Source organism: Pavona decussata, unplaced genomic scaffold (genome assembly GCF_977016875.1).
Source record: "Pavona decussata unplaced genomic scaffold, jaPavDecu1.1 SCAFFOLD_214, whole genome shotgun sequence".
Taxonomy (NCBI): domain Eukaryota; kingdom Metazoa; phylum Cnidaria; class Anthozoa; order Scleractinia; family Agariciidae; genus Pavona; species Pavona decussata.
The window spans coordinates 1,371,139-1,392,578 of NW_028145619.1; the positions used below are offsets into that span (position 1 = coordinate 1,371,139).

The 21,440-nt window shown below is 38.0% G+C and overlaps 1 protein-coding gene and 2 long non-coding RNA genes across 3 annotated transcripts; 2 read left to right on the plus strand and 1 right to left on the minus strand.

Moving 5' to 3' along the window:
* The first annotated feature begins 10 nt into the window (after positions 1–10).
* LOC146460151 (uncharacterized) lies at positions 11–10,479 on the plus strand. The gene is made up of 2 exons (XM_085088388.1): positions 11–56; positions 7,708–10,479. Exon 2 carries the CDS (start codon positions 7,714–7,716, stop codon positions 9,388–9,390), a length of 1,677 nt encoding a protein of 558 aa, XP_084944514.1. The 5' UTR covers positions 11–56; positions 7,708–7,713; the 3' UTR covers positions 9,391–10,479.
* Positions 10,480–13,798: 3,319 nt separating this feature from the next.
* LOC146460152 (uncharacterized) lies at positions 13,799–17,007 on the plus strand. Its single transcript, XR_014857701.1, has 2 exons — positions 13,799–14,228; positions 16,816–17,007. It is a non-coding gene; the product is annotated as an uncharacterized LOC146460152 (long non-coding RNA).
* Positions 16,142–19,670, minus strand: LOC146460153 (uncharacterized). The gene is made up of 2 exons (XR_014857700.1): positions 19,185–19,670; positions 16,142–17,380 (listed from the first exon to the last, which is right to left on the minus strand). It is a non-coding gene; the product is annotated as an uncharacterized LOC146460153 (long non-coding RNA).
* Positions 19,671–21,440: the final 1,770 nt, after the last annotated feature.

Consider the following 21,440-nt stretch of genomic DNA (forward strand, 5'->3'; position numbering starts at 1 on the left):
CGAGTGCACATGCAGTGGTTTCAATCAAGAGAGCGGCGAGATTTCTTTTATTGAAGGTAAGACAAGCTGTTCAGTGTATTTTCATCCACATCAGAGGTCTTTGGGTGATACCTTTAGTCGACAGAGACCAACAAAGGGTGATTTACGTACAAATGAAGGTTTTTAGCTGAGGTTTTGCAGGGTTTTGTAACCTGACCGCCATTTTATTTTTCGAAAAGCACAAACCACGAACATTCCGTGCAAATTGTAGGCCTTATCACAGGTTTCGACGCCATTTTGACGAGTAGGCAAACAGGCGTGAAATAACAGTGTTTGTATGGAAATCTGATGTCAAATAATTTTCATAGAACATCGATCAGCAACAGAAGCCATTGATCTACTTGGTTGGGATCCCGGGGGGGGGGGGGGGGTACTCCCCTATATAAGGTATATAGGTATGTGCCGCCCCAAAGGGTATGGTTTTTGAGCCGTTTTGGTCTGAAAACGGGTGTAGATTTTGATAATTATGGTCTGAAATCGGGTCGGGTTTTTGTGGCCGGGAACATTTACGAAAGCTTACAAACATATTTTTCTTCTCAGTACGTAACTGGAACGACTAACTGATAGCGAGTAAAAGAAATAGATAAACTATGTCATTCCAGTTTACTTTTACTCCTTGCTTCAACTTCCGTTCGGCACTGATGCATAATTATCAGGTCTGAAAACGAGTATGAATTTTAGAGGTCAGGTCTGAAAACGGGTGTGGAAAATGGTATGTTTAGGTCTGAAATAAGAGAAAAAAAGGCGAAGATCTCATCGCCTATTTTTAGTTTTTAAGTCCTTGAATGGTCTGATTGATTGGAATTTTAATTTTAATCATTTTAAAGACATCCATGACTATAGCACTCGTTCTGGTAATAACATCTGTAAACCACAATCAAAGTGCTCATGGGGACAGCATCGCTTTATTTGTCATGCGGTAGATGACTGGAACGCTCTCCCAGACGGCATTAGGAACATTTCCAATTTTTTAGTTTTTAGACTTCTTATTGAAAACATGTAGACTCTTTTATCGATCTTATCCTTTTTACTTTTTATTTTTTAGATAGCTATGTTTGTAATTTTTTTTTTGATTCTTGCGTTAGATTTATGCAGGGCCTCACTGAAAACCACATTTTGTGACGTGGGCTCCCTGTTAAAATATCTTATTTATTATTATGATTCTGATAAATTCATGAATTGGAAACTTTTGTCATTAGGAAAACAACAACACTTTATTAAAAATAGACAGTTACAAGGTGTTTATATACCTACCCGCAAATAGCTGAAGCTAGTCAAGGCGGGTAGGTATGTTTATACTTAACTAAATACAAATACATTTGGTGTTTACAACTGAATTGACTAAAATAAAAGTTAAATAAGTAGTAAACAAACAGGTGACGCAAAAAAAAGGGATTCGCTAGCTGATAGAAATTAAGGATTTAAGTGAAAGATTGGAGGGATTTAGCTGTGCCAGAAAGCGTCCAGTCGTGTTTTGAACTTTCCATACATTTCCCTGTATTTTTTCCCGCGAACTATTTTAAGTAGCAGTTCACGGCTGGTTCGCTTTACAGACAAATGTATGGAAAGTTCAAAACACGACTGGACGCTTTCTGGCACAGCTACATCCCTCCATTTTTTTTCCTAAAATCCTTTTCCTAGTGCTAAAAGTTTCCAATTCATGAATTTTTCAGAAGCGATGTTTTATGAAAATGATTTGACATCTGATTTCCATACAAACACTGTTATTTCGAGCCTGTTTGGCTACTCGTCAAAATGGCGTCGAAAACTGTGATAGGGCCTACACAATGTTTGTGTGGGATAGTGGCATCGAAGTTTGGTAAAAATTGACTTTTGAACAGTTAATTATCTAATTAAATATCTCACGAGTAAACGACTTTTAACTGCTTACAAAAAAGGAACTGAATGCTTCAAGCTATTCCACGAGCGTGGGTGGGATATGGGATGATAGATAGCCAACGAGGCGCGTCGCACCAAGTTGGCTATAAGTATAATCATCTCATATCCAACAAGCGCGAGTGGAATAATTGTTTTATTAAAAACAATCAAGAAATAGTGCTAGATCTTACTGATTTCGCTGTGCAAGAATAACCAGCAGGCAATTTAATGGTCTGTATTTCTCGGGTATGGTATAATGGCTCTTATAATCCATCAAATATTTTCGCTCGCGCGCGATTGGTCTAAATGCCTCATGTGACCGAATATACCCCAGCTAAAACTGGGGAATATCCGATGATATTCCCCAAGTGATATTCCCCAATTTCAAAAACTTCAAGACGCATCTTGTTTACAATTAAAATTAATGTCAAGATGGGGGAACGGTTTGCTTTTGTGACAGAAGGAGAGATAAACCTGCTGGTTGATAAAGCAGTATCAGAAAACAACATACGTTCTAAACGTTTTTCAAATACTCAAGCTCGTTGCTACATGTTGCGAAAAATATTTGAAGGATAATAAGCATAATAGCCTCCATTTGGCTTTAAAAATATGCTCAGATATCTGTCCTTGGACATTATCTGTTCCTCGAAGCTCACAGTTTTCCTCGAGCTTCGCTCTCGGAAAACTGTTGACTTCTCGGAACAGATAATGTCCGCAGACAAATATCTAAGCATAGTTCGCGCCAAAGGGAGGTTATTGTTTATATATACCTTGGCCGCTAAGCCAATCAAATCGCTTGAAATTGAATTGCATTATACAATGAACCAGCTTTTAGTTATACTGATTATTAAAAACTGGATCATTGTATAATGCAATTTGAGCGATTTGATTGGCTTAGTAAAATCAAAATCCCTACTCACAAGCTGAGAACTCAAGTCAAATGCCCGTAAATGTCCGCCCTCCCTCGGGTCGGGGAAAACATTGATAGGTGCATTACCAATTTCCATTTTGTTAAACCTGGTTTAATTAAACATGTTTTGTTGGTGTGAATGGAGCTTCAGTCTAAGATGTTTCCTAATATATGACCTCCAATAATATATATATAAAATAAAATGTTATGTTATGTTATGTTATGTTTATGTTATATATGTGCTGTGTTCTTCATTCGTGACTCATGAAGTAAAATATGCCAGTCGCTCCATTTAAGTAAAAAAGTTTATCAAATGCCCACCTCCTGGTAGACCACAGGGATCAAATAACAAATACCCAAGCCATTATCTAATAGCAATATTTAGCAATTATTCCACGAGCGCGCGTTGGATATCAGATGTTATTATTCAACACATTGTGACACTGCCCAAATATGGTCATGGTGAACTCAATATATGTCGCCTGGACACAACAGATATCCTGCGATATACGTAGTTTTCATGCGTCGGGGATCGAGAAAAATTGCAGAGCACTTTCAAAAAGTAACGACCTCGCTAGAACACCAAACTATTAATAACGCTGCTTCAGGTGCTGAACACAAAGAAGACAACCAAGTTTGCTGTTAAGAATAAATATTGTAATGGTTGGTACAAAAACGACTGCTTATCTTTCTGTTTATGAACTGGCGAATTACAGTTCAGCAAAAACGTTTGATATATTTTTTGCTTGACTTTTGGATTGTCCCGTATTCTAGGGCTTAGAAATTACAAACAGTACATGTATTTCCTTAGATTGGTTCTCGCAACTGTTAAAATATATTCTCTACTCGTCTTGAAGAGATGGAAAAAAACCACCTGAGAAAATCCGAGCTCGCGCTGAAGTGTCTCGAGAAATTTTAGCTTTCTGGCAGACAGAAAATAGACGAAGTACAAAGCAATTATTCTCAAAAGCATCAGAGCCGCTTGAAAGACCGTTTAGTTTCATAAAAGATCCAGAGTTCTTGCAAGCAACAAGGCACAAGATGCATTTGTCAAACCACTGAGGAAAGATCGTGAAATTGCTTGCGTAGTAAACAAAGAAACACTCACCCTAGAAATCGTTTAAAAGCTTTTCCAGTCTGTTCAGCTCGGCCCGGCTGACACAACAAATCCTTCGCAGCTTCAAAATACTGTTTGGTTTTAGCTTTTGAGGCAAGAAATATGTGGAAAAATTTGCCAGAGCGATTGGCGCACTAGATGAGTACTCAATTTTTTAATTTGATGTAAAACGCTCTCGATCTCATTCAAACTTGAACAAAACTGCCACTTTCATTCATGCCGGTCCGCGCGCGGAAAAATGTTTCAAGTTTCTTTTTTGACAAATAAAGATCGCCTCCAGCTTTTTTGCTATAAACCTGTGTTTTGTTGTCAATGTGTTGAATAATAAAACAATTATCCTGCTCAATCTTGTGGAATATCGCCTGATTTTAGCCAACTCGGCCTACGGCCTCATCAGCTAAGTATCAGGCGATATTCCGCGCGATTTCACAGGATAATTGTTAAATAGATAGCCAACAAAGTGCGTAGTGCCAAATTGGCTACAATCATCTCATATCCGACAACTTTATTTTTATAGCCTTTTTTCTTATTTTCCCTAAGAATAAAATAAGTAGGCACCACAGTAATTTTTACTGCTGTAAACTAGCATTATAGTTTCATTTCTAGAACTGATGTACCTTTAGTGAATTCAAGAAAATATGTTGCCTGTTTTACCCGTCAACTAACATGGCCTAAACACAGTCTACTTCATGGACCATTTTATTTATTTACAAGTGATTAAACAAAAAGCCACTTATATATTTGTAAATTGAATAAATGTTTTAACTTTGGTGTAAGTCTTAAGCTGTAGTGTATAAAAAGACGTAAGAAATGGTGTCTTACATTTGGCACTTTTCATAGTAGTTTTAGAATTCAAAATTGGGTTTTGGGGTCCCCCCTGAAGATCTTTATGCATGCCAGATTTGAGAGGGGGTCAAAAATGTTCATTTCCCACTTTGTTTGGTTTTTACAGAGAAGTGTTCTAAAGGACGGTGCCTACTAATAGACAAGTATTTTTGTGTGGCTTATCGCTATGCTGGAAAAGCAGATCTTAGTAGCAGCTATTGAAATCCAAAAAGAAAATTGGTGGTAACCACGCATTTTTTAGAGATAACTAAGCAACAATTATTCTGAAAAGCAGCAAAATACAAAGCAATGTATGGCACTTTTTTCCCAAATTGAAGCTTGTTATCTCTAAAAAATGCATGGTTACCCCCAATTTCCTTTTTGGATACCAAAAGCATTTGCTAAGTTCTGCTTTCTCCGCATAGTTTTAAAGCGCGCAAAAATATCTCTGTATTAGTAGGCACTAACCATAGGAAATCCGAGTATCTATTGTATCAATAGAAAGGCACCATTCTTAATTGCAGTTTTGGTCCTTTCTGAAGCTTGTGTACACATGTTTTTGCTGGTACAGCGCAGTCTAAATGTTTTTACACTTTTTGTAAGTGTTAATTAGCTGTGGCTTCAGCTGAGTATTCATCTACCATTAAATCAGAAGCTCTGTTTCACCTTTGAGCTGCTGGTAGCAAGAACATTTCTCCGGTTATGTTTTGCAATAATTCAGCTACACAGATTCCACACCTACACGCAGTAAAGAGGGAAAGACAAAGGTTTTGGTGAATGCTTAGTCCTTCCATTTAAGTGAGTCATGACAGAAAAAGCTTTCCTTACATGAAATAGTAGTTGCACCTCTTCCTCTTCAGAAGTTAATGATATTGTGTAACTCTACCCCAAGTTAATGCCTCGGATTTCAGATCAGGAATGTCTAGACCCCCTTGCCTAGGGACCCCACTCACATATTTTAATGAAGGGGGTGGGGGGGGGGGGGGGGGTCCGACAGAGGTTCATATTCTACACCCAAAAAATCCCAACTTCAGAATTTGTCTACCCAAAAAAAATCCCTACTTTTTTTAGCATATAGACAAGTGAAAAGAAACGATAAAACCGAACAACGTTTCGGAGTCGTCGTGATGCCATTATCAAGTTCGAAGTGATAGAAATAAATAAAGTCAATGTCAGAAATAGTTCACCAAAAAATTATTATAATGTCTGAATATATAATGTCACGCAAATATTTTAGCTTGAATCGAGTCCGATTGGACATTGAGAGATGGTGTTAACTCTCTAATTAGCAACATTTCGTAAACTAAGCAATCAAACTTATTCACGCACTTCTTAAGGACAGAAAAACATCTGTCAAGGTCTTTAGGAACATTACGGTGTTTGTTAAGAAGATGCTTGCCAATGGAAGAAGATTGGTACAGTGGAACCTCAGTTAAAACGACCACTTTCGGGCCGCGAAAATGCGGTCGTAATAACGGGATGGTCGGATTAACGAGGTTGTAAAACTAATGAAATGACTGGACTTTTAATTCATTTGGAACACAAAAAAGTGGTCGTAATAAGGAGGTGGTCCTATTAACAAGGTGGTAGTAAGGCGGGGTTCCACTGTATTTATGCTCGACCACGATTGCAAAGTATCATCGACGTACCTCTTGTAAAAAGGAGGCATTTTCCCTGCAAGCTCTAGGGTTTCCTCAATGGATCCCATAAAGACGTTGGCAAGGAGTGGCCCGAGTGGCAAACCCATGGCGACGCCATCTGTTTGTTGGTAAAGCTGGCCATTGAATTGAAACAGCTGATCTTTGGTGGATACTCTGAGAAGATCTACAAGGTTGTAGATCTTCTCAGAGTATCCATCAAAGATCAGCTCCCTTTGTGAAAGCAATATATGCCGCATAGGGCTGGCTCTTCACTATTTTAGAGAGACGTTCGATTTCATCTTTCCATGCACGAACCTTCTCACAATACTGATCTTTGTATTCTTGCGACTCAATAACTGCTCCCAGATGGCACTGACCTTCAGTCGTTATGTTGACTTCCTCTCTAAACACCCTCTTTGCTTCCTCCGCGAGTTCCCTAGACTTAATAATAATAATAATAACAACAATAATAAGAATAATTGTGTCAATAACAAAATGCTTGAATATGATTGGTTCTTAACAGCCAATATTTATAGCTTAATTTTGCTATGTAACTCCAAAACTGTTTGATTTGACCTGTCCGATTACTAGAAGCTTGTAATCGGACAGATTAAATCGGACAGTTAAAGAACCAATGAAAATCAAGTAGCAAATGCCACTAGCCAATGAAATTTTACTACATGGCACATGATAATCAATCAAAATATATGAAAAAATTGTGACCAGGTAAGCTGTCCAGCTTCAACTGGAAAAGAAAAGTTGAAACCAGTCATTTTTTCGCTTTGGAATCTATTTCTTCATTAATAAATATTCCAACACTGAGATTCTCGCATTTTGTTATTGGCACAATTAATTGGTGATAGGACTTTGTGTCCTACAATTCAAGGGTAATCAGGCTCGCTTGAAATTACTCGCCCGATTACTCCCTGAATTGTACTCCACTCAGTCCTATTACCATTACTTATAATAATGATAATAATAATAATAATAATAATAATAATAATAATAATAATAATAATAATAATAATAATAATAATAATTATAATAACAATAATAATTATAATAACAATAATAATAATAATAATAGAATTCAAACTAAATTGCTTTGTATTGTATTGTATAAAAAATATCAATGATAAAATTAATATACTGGTACAAAATTTATTTATTTGAAGTAGAAACGAGATTTGTTTTATTTTACAAAAATATTCAAAAATGAGAAGATAATTTTTTGAATAATACTTCTCAACAATCTTCTGAGTATTTATTTTAATTATTATGTTTCTCTGATTAAAAAGGAAAACATGTCAAGATTATTGAGGCACAAAAGAAGCCATAAGCATTCTGAAAGTGCAAGCAGTCAGAGGAATCATGTTAGGGCTCCGACCGAGGAGAAGAGTTATGAATGCAAACAGTGTGGCAAGTGTTTCAGTGCAGCTGCAATTCTGAGATTGCATGAAAGAGTCCATACTGGAGAGAAGCCTTGTGAATGCAAAGAGTGTGGCAAGTGTTTTAGTGCAACAGGGAGCCTAAGAATGCATGAGAGAGTCCATACTGGAGAGAAGCCTTATGAATGCAAACAGTGTGGCAAGTGTTTCAGTGTTCCAGGCAACCTCAGAATACACGGAAGAGTCCATACTGGAGAGAAACCTTATGAATGCAAACAGTGTGGCAAGTGTTTTAGTGCAACAGGGAGCCTTAGAATGCATGAACGAGTCCATACTGGAGAGAAGCCTTATGAATGCAAACAGTGTGGCAAGTGTTTTAGTGATTCAGGTAACCTCAGAATGCATAAAAGAGTCCATACTGGAGAGAAGCCTTATGAATGCAAACAGTGTGGCAAGTGTTTTAGCCGAGCAGGAAATTTAAGGAGGCATGAAAGAGTCCATACTGGAGAGAAGCCTTATGAATGCAAACAGTGTGGCAAGCGTTTTAGTGAATCAGGAAGCTTAAGGAAACATGAAAGAGTCCACAATGGAGAGATGCCTTATGAATGCAAACAGTGTGGCAAGTGTTTTAGTGTTCCAGGCAACCTCAGAATACACGAAAGAGTCCATACTGGAGAGAAACCTTATGAATGCAAACAGTGTGGCAAGTGTTTTAGTGCAACAGGGAGCCTAAGAATGCATGAGAGAGTCCATACTGGAGAGAAGCCTTATGAATGCAAACAGTGTGGCAAGTGTTTTAATGTTCCAGGCAACCTCAGAATACACGAAAGAGTCCATATTGGAGAGAAGCCTTATGAATGCAAACAGTGTGGCAAGTGTTTTAGTGCAGCAGGGAGCCTAAGAATGCATGGAAGTGTCCATAGTGGAGAGAAGCCTCATGAATGCAAACAGTGTGGCAAGTGTTTTAGCCGAGCAGGAAATTTAAGGTCGCATGAAAGAGTCCATACTGGAGAAAAGCCTTATGAATGCAAACAGTGTGGCAAGTGTTTTAGTGCAACATGGAGCCTAAGAATGCATGAAAGAGTCCATACTGGAGAAAAGCCTTATGAATGCAAACAGTGTGGCAAGTGTTTTAATGTTCCAGGCAACCTCAGAATACACGAAAGAGTCCATATTGGAGAGAAGCCTTATGAATGCAAACAGTGTGGCAAGTGTTTTAGTGATTCAGGTAACCTGAGAAGGCATGAAAGAGTCCATACTGGAGAGAAGCCTTATGAATGCAAACAGTGTGGCAAGTGTTTTAGTGCAGCAGGGAGCCTAAGAATGCATGGAAGTGTCCATAGTGGAGAGAAGCCTCATGAATGCAAACATTGTGGCAAGTGTTTTAAACACTTAGTAAGTTTACGAAAACACAAAAGTGCCCACAAGGGTGCTGTAAATTGTGTTAAGGATACCTTGTCAACACAAACGTCCTCTTTGCCATACTCTCAGCAGGAAAATGTTGAAAAACACATTTGTTGGATTTGTCAAGAGGAGCTTTGTAGTGAGGCTCTACTTGTTGAACATTATGAAATTCACATGACTTGTGAATAATTTGAATTTCTTATGACACCTGCTTTATGTATTTATGACTCTGAGATAAAGCATTCGATGAAAACAGGATAATGGCCAATGAAATGTTTTCCATATTCCATAACTGAAGGGTAAAAGCTGCAAAAAGTATGAAACTTCCATTTGCAAAGATACAGTTGAACCCAGTTGTGTTAACACTTGCTTTGTTATTGCTGCAGTTACCAATAACATGTGGCCTTCTGCCTTCAATAGAGCTGAATAAAGTTGTCTTTTAGTGCATCTTATTGAACAAAGAACAGCCATTGCCAGGAATTCTGACAAGATTCCAGGCAATTTTGACAAGATTCCAAGATTGACAACTATTCTTAGCCTTTAATTTGACAGCTGATGAAAATTGTCCAGCAGGTGTGTGAGTTTACCAGCAGATTATCCTAAGTAGTGAAAATTAAACAATACAATGTCCTCAAAAATAAATGATACCTATTCCATAAGTCTAAATTGGCTGTTATATCAACCTTTTTTCTATGAATTTTGCCTTATTGTTGCAGGTAAAATTGTCAATTTCTTGGCTCTGCTGCCTGCTGTTTAGGTCTTGTCACAATTAATAATAATGTCATGGGTTTTTCCCTGATTGATATCCTGTGCAATGCAACTTTAGCGAGCTCTTTTGAAGGTGGTATGTTGCATGTTTTTGCAGCTTTTTGCAATCGTTTCATCTTGTCCCACAAGTTTCCATAATGGCAGGTTTGACTTTTATATCAAAATATTGTTAAGTTCTTGTTTTGTTCCTTGCTGTTAGGTTTGTTCCAGGCTCAACTTTAAGAATTGCACAATGTATAAAGTCAGTTCTTGGTGGATTTAGTTTCTCATTCTCTTTAACACCTAAAAGCCTACATGTAATGTGAACATGCATATCTCCAAGACTGTTCTCTGTGAATTTTATCTGGTAATAGTTTGTACAAGCTCTTTTCCCGTGACCCATATGTTGGGCGAAGTAGTTTTGATGAGGTTGAAATTAAATGTTGGTTAATAATTCCGGCCTTAATGTTAAAGTTATTGTTCTTCAGTCGCAGTTGTTATTGTTGCCAATAAAGTTTTGTGTCATCAGCATCTTTAGTTACTGTTTCATCGCTTTCAGCAGAACGATGCCGCTGCCTGTTTACTCCTCGTAGGTAACAAAAATGCACGAACACATGGATTGAATTATTGCGAATGAAAACCAACTTATGTGGTGAAAATAATACACGGGAGAAGAATTAATTTTGAATCCTTTTCCTTTTATTTCATTAATTTCTGATGGCTGCACCCTTACAATGGACATTTAAAACAACAACTGTGCTAAGTGTCATTGCCAACTTTTCTTTTTCGTTCTAGAGTCTCTGAATGCCTTTCACAGTTCTTCGGAATTAGCTGGGCGATTTCCAACTGTCCTTTTGTTGAATTGTTGACAGTTTTCTTTTTGTTGTCGATGAAATAATTTCCGATGGTTTCCTTTTAATCGTCCAATCAAATTCAAGCGCTGCGGGAGGTGGAGTCGTCAGCGTACAAGTGGAATTTGCAACTCTGCTTCGGCCAGCTGCATTAGTTTGATTGGTCAGTTGAAAGCCTTCAAAAAGGATAGGAGAAAGGAGGAAAATACATGGCAATAGTAACGCATGCTGCTTTGTGGGTCAAGCAAACTATGATGAGTTGATGAAAGTTTGGTTTATCAACAGAGTTGATGAAGAAAGTAGCCTGGGAACGAGATTGGCTGTAAGTGGTGCAATCGATGACGTCATTGGATCGCACCCTTGGCCGCGTGACCCAAAACAGAAAATGGAGAAAAACAGAAAATTGTCTTTAGTTTAAAAATTTCTAGATCATAATCCTTCACAAGTATCTTCGGGACAACCTAGGGAGTCGTTTTGCGTTTGGACCAAAAAAAAAAAAAAGTATATGATGAAGAATGTGCTCATTCGATCGGTTTTTTTTTTCTGCTTTGCATACGTTTTAAGAACAAAAGGTTCTCTTTTGATTGACTCTGATATAGAATAAAAAGACTTTGTTTCCACCAAAAAACTTTCGCTATTGTTTAGCGCAGTAAGTTGCATGGCCAGTTTTCTATTAAGCTATAAGTGCAAAGCGGAACCTACATTTCTTTGCATTGTGCAGTCTGAAGTGTGGTTATCGTTCTGAATTACTCTTAACTTTAGTAGTTTATCCGAAGAGGTGGCTCTTGTTATTAAACTTTTAGCACCTATTTAGGACCGAGTGTTTGCTGTAAGCCCTGCGCTCTTTCTTCAGCGAGCTGAATCAATTAGCGGCATGACGGCCCAGCATGAGGGCTTCCCGTCGATCCGGAGCATTTTTGTGTCATCATTCTAAGAATTCAACCAGTCGAGTAAGCTTCTACTAGGTCTGAAAGAGCAGTATAACTTTACACCATACGTGACCGTGAATTGCATGCAGTCATATCGCAAGGCTAAGGTAAATGTCAGGTTATTTTACTTTACTCACCTGATTCAAGTTTACACGAAGCACTACAGAGATACGGTATGTGTTCCACAATCTGACTTTCCCAAGAACCTAGTTTAATGGCCTTAGATACAATGAAATCTGCAATTCGACAGCGACAAACCGATGAGTGGTGCCGGATCACTTGTAGACCTGAATCAGCAGATTATTTCAAATACAAAATATTGACGGCAGACCTCTTCTTTTTCATTAAGCCCCCGAGAAAGGTTTGTATTGCAAACCAAAATATCGGGCAAAAATTTGTTTTTTTAAGACAAATACATTTCAGTTATTCTAGCCTTCGTTGTTTATTTTATCAAGCTCGTCACCTCCGCCGTCTGGATCAGTCTGCCGTCAATGTTTTGTAATGGCCTTAGCCCCCACGAGTCTCCAGTAGCTCAGCGATAGGGCATTCGAACTAGTAATCGGAAGGTCTTAGGTTCGACTCCTGATAGGAGCACTTGGAATTTCTTTTTCCGAGTTTGCCTGTGTCATTACTGAATAATATATCATTCTCAATGTTCTTATCGGCTGTAGAAAAAGCAATCCATCCATGTGTGCCAATTTTATCTTTATATTCTCCAACTTTTCTTCCTTCAGCTTGAAAATTTCCGAAACCAAATCCTCACCGAACAATACTTCGGCTATAAATAAAAATGAACTAAGAATATCAACTGAAAATATGAATATGAGTAGTTCGGCAAACGAGGAAATTAACTTCAATATTCCCTCAGAGAAAAACACTTGCAAAATTTGTCGTGTAAACAATTTCATGAGACGCTCATTTAGATTTACTAAAGAAGGAACACGTATTTTTTGACCCACTTCAAAACATGAATTAACTTAGAAAGTACGTATCGATCTAAAGATAAATAGAAATGAGGAACTTGAAACTTTGTTCTCGTCTTTCCTTTTAACACTTTTCCTGTGATCAGTAATATTTATTATAACTTTTGCATATCGTTATAACTTGTCAGGACGGCGTTTATCAAGTTTAATGTCGTTCCACTACCCGTTTGTACAACATTAAAGTAAAATTAAGATAAATAAAAAATAAATTAATTAAGTAAAGCAACTTAGCAACGAGACAGGTAAAGGACCCTTAAAATCGCCGATCGTTTACCAATCTCGTTCCCAGAGCCCGCTTTTCTTTCGGTCCGCAAACCCGTTCCGCTGGATAAGGGCAACGCGGGCTCTGGGAAAGAGATCGATCGTTTACTCTTGCGATTTGGAACAGCGCAAGCGCGGGAAAATGCTCTGAGACCCAATGACCCGAGCTGAGACCCCATTCCCGACTCCAGAGCTCTTCCCTTTTGCGCATGACGTAGTGTGTTCAAATTTGCTGTAGCTTGAGAATATTAAACCTCGGTGCATAGTTTGACTCACGCGCTCGACCAGAGTGACGCTTTCTCTTCCTTCAGACAACGGGAAGAATAGCTCAAGTACTTTAAGGCTTGATTATTTGTCCTTTAAAGACCCCCAGCAAAGATTTTAAGGAACCTCTATTCTCTGTCGAAAACAAAGAGTTTACACTATAGAGGAAATTCATTCCATAAACTGCCTGACTTTCTTGACCCAACGGAAGTCTTCCTAAGTGTCACGTGAACTTCCTTGGTTGATGACGTCACATAACTTGAATTTGAAAATGGGGAACATTTATACTCCAAAATTTTGAAAACGTTTACCATGAAAATGTTTAGTATAACTGTACCAACCTAATTCCGCCTTTTAAGGTGGTGCTCGTTATTTATCTTTTAAGATATTGGGACATTTATCATGTCACGTGACCCATTTTCCTTAATTGACCGTTAGGTTAATCTTAAGATGTGGACATCATCAGGGGCGGGGGAGAAGACTCCTCAAATTTTCGTATCAGAATCATCCAACAAAAGTTGACGTCACATCCGGTCAAATTGGGGCCCAGCAACCTGTCTCCGCGAAGTCGAATGATGGCGTCCGGGTCAGGCATGATTTCTTCGGATTTTTGAGCCATCAGTATTAGGAATTGTGAACTGTGGATATGAAAGATGTTGTAAAGATATTGCTTCGACTTCATGAGCAAGGGTTTTCCAAAGGAGTCATTTTTTTCTATTGTTTTGACGGAAAATACGAGACAGCTAAGCGTCGTGTCATGGCGAAAATTTCATACTCTCAAAACGAGTGGCGTTCAGACTTTTGGCTCTTGTGGCTTCTAATCGTTCGAAAGCTGAAATTTTAATAGCCTATCCCGTGTGCAACATAATGGAGGAGACATCGTCAGTCATAGTTTGCAGTGTTAACATCGGGAACCTAGTTATCTCTCGACGTGAAGTGTTGGATGAAGCTGTTCCATTTGTCTTCGTTGTAAGAGACTCGTAATCTTCCAGGTGAGTAAATGTAGTTATCTTCATTTCCAGTTCTTTTCTGCCGAGGTGAGTACCTTAACATGTGGGCTTTAGAGTAATAAGTCGGTTTTGTGCTTCGTAGTTCTTTAATAAAGACGCAAGTGACGTTCAATTAATAAATAGCTATAGTAATTCTCTTATCTGAAATGCATTTCATATCATGTTGTCCTGCCAGCGCAGGCTTGAGGAGGGGCTTGAGTCAGAAAATGTATCTGCGTGGCCTGGTTCATATTGCTAGTGTGAGACAGTTGTTAAAGTTATTGATGTCAAGCCATCTTAAACAATAAATTAAATAGCATTATTGCGGATGACATTATTTCTCAAGTATTGAAAGAAACAACCCCTTCACCCTTTACCCCATCTGCACTCTCACCACTTGGGTGCTCATGGGTTAAGGCTTTTTATACATTTGCACTATAATTACGCACCTGTGACATCAAATTGTGGTAAGAACAAACAGTATGCCACAAGCCACAGACAAGTGGCATGACTGATGTTCTTAACTTGTTTTGAAGTCCTCTTTGGGTTATCAAAGGACACATGGAAGGCCAAATGGACTTTGAAAACTCTTTATGGCTGACAATGTCATTTGTACATCATATAATTATTTACCAGTTATTTCAGTTATGTCAGTTGGTGCCAAATATTGAAGGGTGGGGAATTGTCTTTTTCTTTGTGTCCAAGGTTGGGGAGGAGGACATAAAGTAAAAAATATATATATATATTTGCAAATTCCAGGGGGTTATCTATCAGCAGAAATTGACCCATACATTTAGTTCTAATGACATTGTCTCCTTTGAACCAGTGAAATTCAAAGTTCATTTTGACAAGGAATACTGAGTTCTGTTCAATTCAATGAAAAATCAAAAGTTCAATAACCACACAATCAGTTCAAAAACCACACATCAATTCAGCAGTGACAGTTGACCAATGTAACAAAAACTATAGGTGATGTGCTTTCAATTTTCTCTCCTTCATGCTTGTCAAGGATGCAAATGAGAGGCCTGCTTGTAAATTTCATAGTAGTTTAATTCAAAGAAGGCTTAAAAATTCAATCACCACACCAAAACAACAAACCTCCCCCCCGCCCTGCCAAAAAAAAGGGGGGGGGGGTTATATAAATGTATATATATTTATTAACCACCTGGGTGATAGCAGACCTCAAAATAAAGAAAATTTACTGGTGTGGGTGTTTTTAGTTCAATGGGTCCTGCAGGTAGGGAAAGGGAAGGAAGTGGACAATTCAATTGAATTCAATTTAATTTTATTCACACTTATTACAACAAAATACAATATATTTTATAGTAAGAAAAAATGAAACGTGCAGAGCACTTAACTGAATGATTTTACCTTCTACAGAAGAAGTGCGTAGTGGTCTAAGGAGCAAGGCTCTCGTGTTGGCCACTTAACAAATCGAGAGCAGTTTTCTATGGTCTATACTCTTATAGAAAATAAAATGACGTCAAACAATATTCAAAACCCAAGTGGAACCACGAGCCACAGGCGAGTGGTTTCACTGCCAAGTTTTGGACTGACATCATTTTATGGTCTATAAGAGTATAGACCATAGAAAACTGCTGCCAATTTGTTTTTCACAATAACATGGAAAAAGTATGAGCGGAATTGGCAATTTTTTTCGTTAAAAAAGCGCGCGTTACATCTGACGTTATTTTTATTGTCTGTACTTTTATAGACAATAGCTATGAGCCAATCACCGCGCCGGAATTTGGACAGTTATTGTAAAATACCTCCGTGCAATTAAATAAAATAGGGGAAAGTAGAATTTATAATACTGGTTGAAGAGCTCTGCTCATTAAATTAGGCTTGGGAGATGAAAATACAACAGGAAGGAAAAAAAGTGTTTACAGCAAATATATAAGTATATAGTATACGTCAAATTTTTTTAATATTATTGTTTGGCTATCAAGTAGAAAAAGTTTGTATTTCTTCTTAAAAACATTGTGGCGCAGACACTTAATTTCCATTGGAATTGTTTCCCAGGTTTGTGATGCCACTACTCTAAACCGTGCTAAACCATAATTAGTTCTAGAAAATGGTCTGTACAGGTTTTGACTAGTGGCAAATCTGGTATTATATTTATGGATATCAGAAGCTAGGGAAACAAGATCATGGAGTGCAGGGGGTGTTTTTTTATTGTATTGTAATTTATGCACAAGGGAACCAATTTTCAACTTAAAAATGTTCTCTAGCTTAAGGATTTCGAATAGAGTAAAATGTTGCATTATCTCTTTTGTGTGCAAAAAAGATGCAGTGAAGGCAGTAATATGGCTTATTTTTATCTTTTTAAATTTTGTTTGGCATGCAGTACCCCAGCTCATTGACCTGTAATTTCGATACGGATATATGAGCGTATAGTATAGTTGTTTAAGCGTATTCATAGAGACATAGTATCTAAGTTTATATAAAATTTCAATTCCAAGCAAATATGTTTGCATTATATTAATAGGGTTTATAAGTTACATTACCATAGTTTAGAATTTTCCTTACCTTCATGTAATTTTTAGGGATTCAATGTTTTTCATTTTTCGTTTTAATTATTTTATTTTAGAGATTTACAGAAAAACTCAAAAAGAAAGAGACCAGCAAATCCCCCTGAGATGGCAAGAAAGGAAACAGACAGCAAAAGGAAGAATGCGACAAGACGGGGGGTTAATGCAATGGCTACTTAGCTACAGTGTATATGATTTATTATAATTTACTGTGTCAAAGTCTAATAAATGTCTGCTGACAATAATTTTCACATTGGTGTACAGCATCATGTTTGATTACATTGACGTATTCCTATGATCCAAAATTTGGTCAGCCAAGCTGACCAGCCATAAGCCTTAGCTGGGCAGCCACCCACTTGGCCTCCAATACTGTTTTTTTTGTTTTTTTTTGTTTTTTTTTTTCCATTTTACTTTTTAACTGACTCTTCTGGTCTCTTGACTCTTCTCTCAAGTGCCACAATCCCTGTTTCCCTTTTTACAAGCACCTTCTCGTCTCCTGCTAACTGTATGGCCATCGCAGTTTCTTCCAGTCTTGTTGCTTTCTTCTGTTTGCTGTCTGTTTCCTTTCTAGCCGTTTTAGGGGGATTTGCTGCTCTCTTTCCTTTTGAGTTTTTGTTTAAATCTCTAAAAATAAAACAATTAAAAAGAAAAATCAAAAACATTAAATCCCTAAAAATTTCATGTAGGTAAGGAAAATTCTAAACTATGGTAATATAACTTATAAACCCTATTAATATAATGCAAACATATTTGTCCACTTCCTTCCCTTTCTCTACCTGCAAGACCCATTGAACTAAAAACACCCACACCAGTAAATTTTCTTAATTTTGAGGTCTGCTATCACCCAGGTGGTTAACAAATATATACATTTATAAAATCCTCCCTTTTTTGGCGTGGCGGGGGGGGGGGGGGGGAGGGGAGGGGAGGGGTGGGAGGTTTGTTGTTTTGGTGTGGTGATTGAATTTTTAAGCCTTCTTTGAATTGAACTAATATGAAATTTACAAGCAGGCCTCTCATTTGCATCCTTGCAAGCATGAAGAAGAGAAAGTTGAAAACACATTACCTATAGTTTTTCTTACATAGGTCTACTGTCACTAAACTGATGTGTTTTTTGAACTATTGCTATGGTTATTTGACTTTTTGATTTTCAATGAACCATAGGACTTCTAGATTTTTACAAATTTACCACAGACCACTAATCTGCATCATTGACAAGAAGGAAGTGGAACTATGTCCAAGAAAAAGCTACATTTTTGGGCAGCTGTTGCCAAATATGATCACAAAGACAAACAATGGATAAGTGGGCAATAGATTTTTATATACATGTAAGCCTGTTACCATTATTTGTAATACATGGATACTTATTAGTTTCACTGTCTTGTACTTTCTGCCTACTCCAAATATGGACCATGCTCCTGTAAAACCCTCTCCCCTCCCCTTCCCTCTCCTCTTATCTGTCACATTGGAATAAAAAACCTTTCACCTATAGTTATTCTTACAATTGAGGTCAACTGTCACTGAACTGATTGTGTGGTTATTGAACTTTTGATTTTTCATTGAATTGAACAGAACTCAATATTCCTTGTCAAAATGAACTTTGAATTTCATTGGTTCAAAGGAGACAATGTAATTAGAACTTAATGTGTGGGTCAATTTCTGCTGAAAGATAACCTCCAGGAATTTGCAAATATATATATATTTTTACTTTATGTTCTCTTCCCCAACCTTGGACACAAAGAAAAAGACAATTCCCCACCCTTCAATATTTGGCACCAACTGACATAACTGAAATAACTGGTAAATAATTATATGATGTACAAATGACATTGTCAGCCATAAAGAGTTTTCAAAGTCCATTTGGCCTTCCATGTGTCCTTTGATAACCCAAAGAGGACTTCAAAACAAGGTAAGAACATCAGTCATGCCACTTGTCTGTGGCTCGTGGCATACTGTTTGTTCTTACCACAATTTGATGTCACAGGTGCATAATTATAGTGCAAATGTATAAAAAGCCTTAACCCATGAGCACCCAAGTGGTGAGAGTGCAGATGGGGTAAAGGGTGAAGGGGTTGTTTCTTTCAATACTTGAGAAATAATGTCATCCGCAATAATGCTATTTAATTTATTGTTTAAGATGGCTTGACATCAATAACTTTAACAACTGTCTCACACTAGCAATATGAACCAGGCCACGCAGATACATTTTCTGACTCAAGTCCCACCTCAAGCCTGCGCTGGCAGGACAACATGATATGAAATGCATTTCAGATAAGAGAATTACTATAGCTATTTTTTTTATTGAACGTCACTTGCGTCTTTATTAAAGAACTACGAAGCACAAAACCGACTTATTACTCTAAAGCCCACGTGTTAAGGTACTCACGTCGGCAGAAAAGAACTGGAAATGAAGACAACTACATTTACTCACCTGGAAGATTACGAGTCTCTTACAACGAAGACAAATGGAACAGCTTCAATGATACAGGCTTCCAACACTTCACGTCGAGAGATAATTAGGTTCCCGATGTTAACACTGCAAACTATGACTGACGATGTCTCCTCCATTATGTTGCACACGGGATAGGCTATTAAAATTTCAGCTTTCGAACGATCAGAAGCCACAAGAGCCAAAAGTCTGAACGCCACTCGTTTTGAGAGTGTGAAATTTTCGCCATGACACGACGCTTAGTTGTCTCGTATTTTCCGTCAAAACAATAGAAAAAATGACTCCTTTGGATAACCCTTGCTCATGCAGTCGAAGCAATATGTTTACAACATCTTTCATATCCACAGTCCACAATTCCTGATACTGATGGCTCAAAAATCCGAAGAAATCATGCCTGACCCGGACGCCATCATTCGACTTCGCGGAGGCGCCAATTTGACCGGATGAGACGTCAACTTTTGTTGGATGATTCAGATACAAAAAAAGTGCCAGGCGCTATGGAGTGTTCCCCCCAGCCCCTGGGACATCATTGAAAGGCGGGATGATAAAGCCCTTAGAAGGGCTCATCGAGTAAGCAACAAACAACGTTGATATAATGTAGCTTTTTGTTCCCCATTTTTGAGTAAAGATTTTAATCGTTATAAGACGTTTTCAGGTCACGTGACTAGAATCTGATACAGCAAAGTTTGGATAATTAATAAGGACACCGATAATAAACTGTTTGCCAAGTTTCACAGAGATCGGACAAATGCTTCCCCTCCAAATAAAAATGTGCATAACAATTAGGCTGGTCAAGCCTTAATACACTTGAGAGGGCGGGAAAAGGTATAAAGATTTTGCTGCAAACAAGACAATAAATAAGCAATAGCAAAAGAAATCCAATACAAGAGAGCTTGAACTTTTTTTGGAAAGGCTAACTGATACGCTTTCAGGGGTAAAAAGACGCGGTCACTGTTTTCAGCTGAAAAGAGAGGAATTTAGAGTTACTTAGTTTTCATCATAATGAAAACTAACACCCCCCCCCCCCCCCCCTCAGCCAAACGGAAAAAAAGATGACCGCGGGATAGGATCTAATCAAATCATCTTAAGCACGTGCTGAGTTGAGTGGAAGTAATCTCCACCCAGGAGGCAAAGAGACGAACGTTTTTACCGGAGGGTCTTAGGTTTTGCTGTTTCGTGTCTTTTTACATATCCTAGATCGTCGTTACAAAACTTTATCGCGATCCCGGGGGATCTTCTTATTGCGCTGAGGCGGCGTTATTTAGTAAATAAACCCCTTTAGGCGGCTGGTATGTCGGCTGATAATGTCAGTTCTAATGTCCGCGGCTGAGAGATTGTCCGAAAAATGAATATTTCGCTTCGAGGGCAAAAATGAAATTTTTAAAAAAATCTCTCAGCCAAGGACATTATCAGCCGACATACCAGCGAGCCGGAAAGGGGTTTATTTAATTTGTAACCCTCCTATCAATTTTAACTTTGCGCGAAAACCGCTCGTCAAAAAGCCAGTGCTGATCTTATGGCGGACACGCGCGATTGACGTAAACAAGGACCAAAATTTGACAAACTGACTCAGTTTGCGTAGGACTAAATCTGAAAGTCTACTTGTAACTTTCTTCACCTTCAAAGACGTTGACAGCATGTTTCGTTGACATTTTTTTACTTTCCGGAAGAGGATTTGAAAACCAGCTTTTTGCTGTCAACATGACAAAACGAGTTTGTTCTTCTTCCTTGTAAAATAATAAAGATGAGAAGGTGAAACTTTTGAGCTGGTTTTTTTCGCTGGCTTTGTTTCTTTTCAATGGAAATAATAGGAGGGCATTTATCGACGCAGGCGAGGGTTATTGCGTGATAACCGTCCTGTGAATTTGCACCACGTAACGCAAAGTAGCCAATAAAATCGCGCGAAAATTAATGGGTGGGTTATAATTTGTTTTATTGTTCCACTATTATGTCATTTCACCAAATAAGGTCAAGAGAACGCGCAAAATATGAGACCGTAATACACTGTAGTGTCCCGGTTTGACCGGTTTACAACCGAGCGAATACGAACGGAAAAGGCAGAAAAAAGGAGCAACAATGGCCGGACTGGACGAAAAAGGGTTTTTGAAACGATGCAAGCTCAAAAACAAGTTTTTAGCATGCCAATCACTTGTCATTTATCTTTTCATTTTATCCAATCAAATTAAAGACATTTAACTGGCTTTTTCTTTGTTGTTTACGTCATTCGTACGCGCCATA

Excerpts from the sequence above, each read along its gene's own strand:
- LOC146460151 (XM_085088388.1), top strand. The coding sequence starts at position 7,714 with ATGTCAAGATTATTGAGGCACAAAAGAAGCCATAAGCATTCTGAAAGT.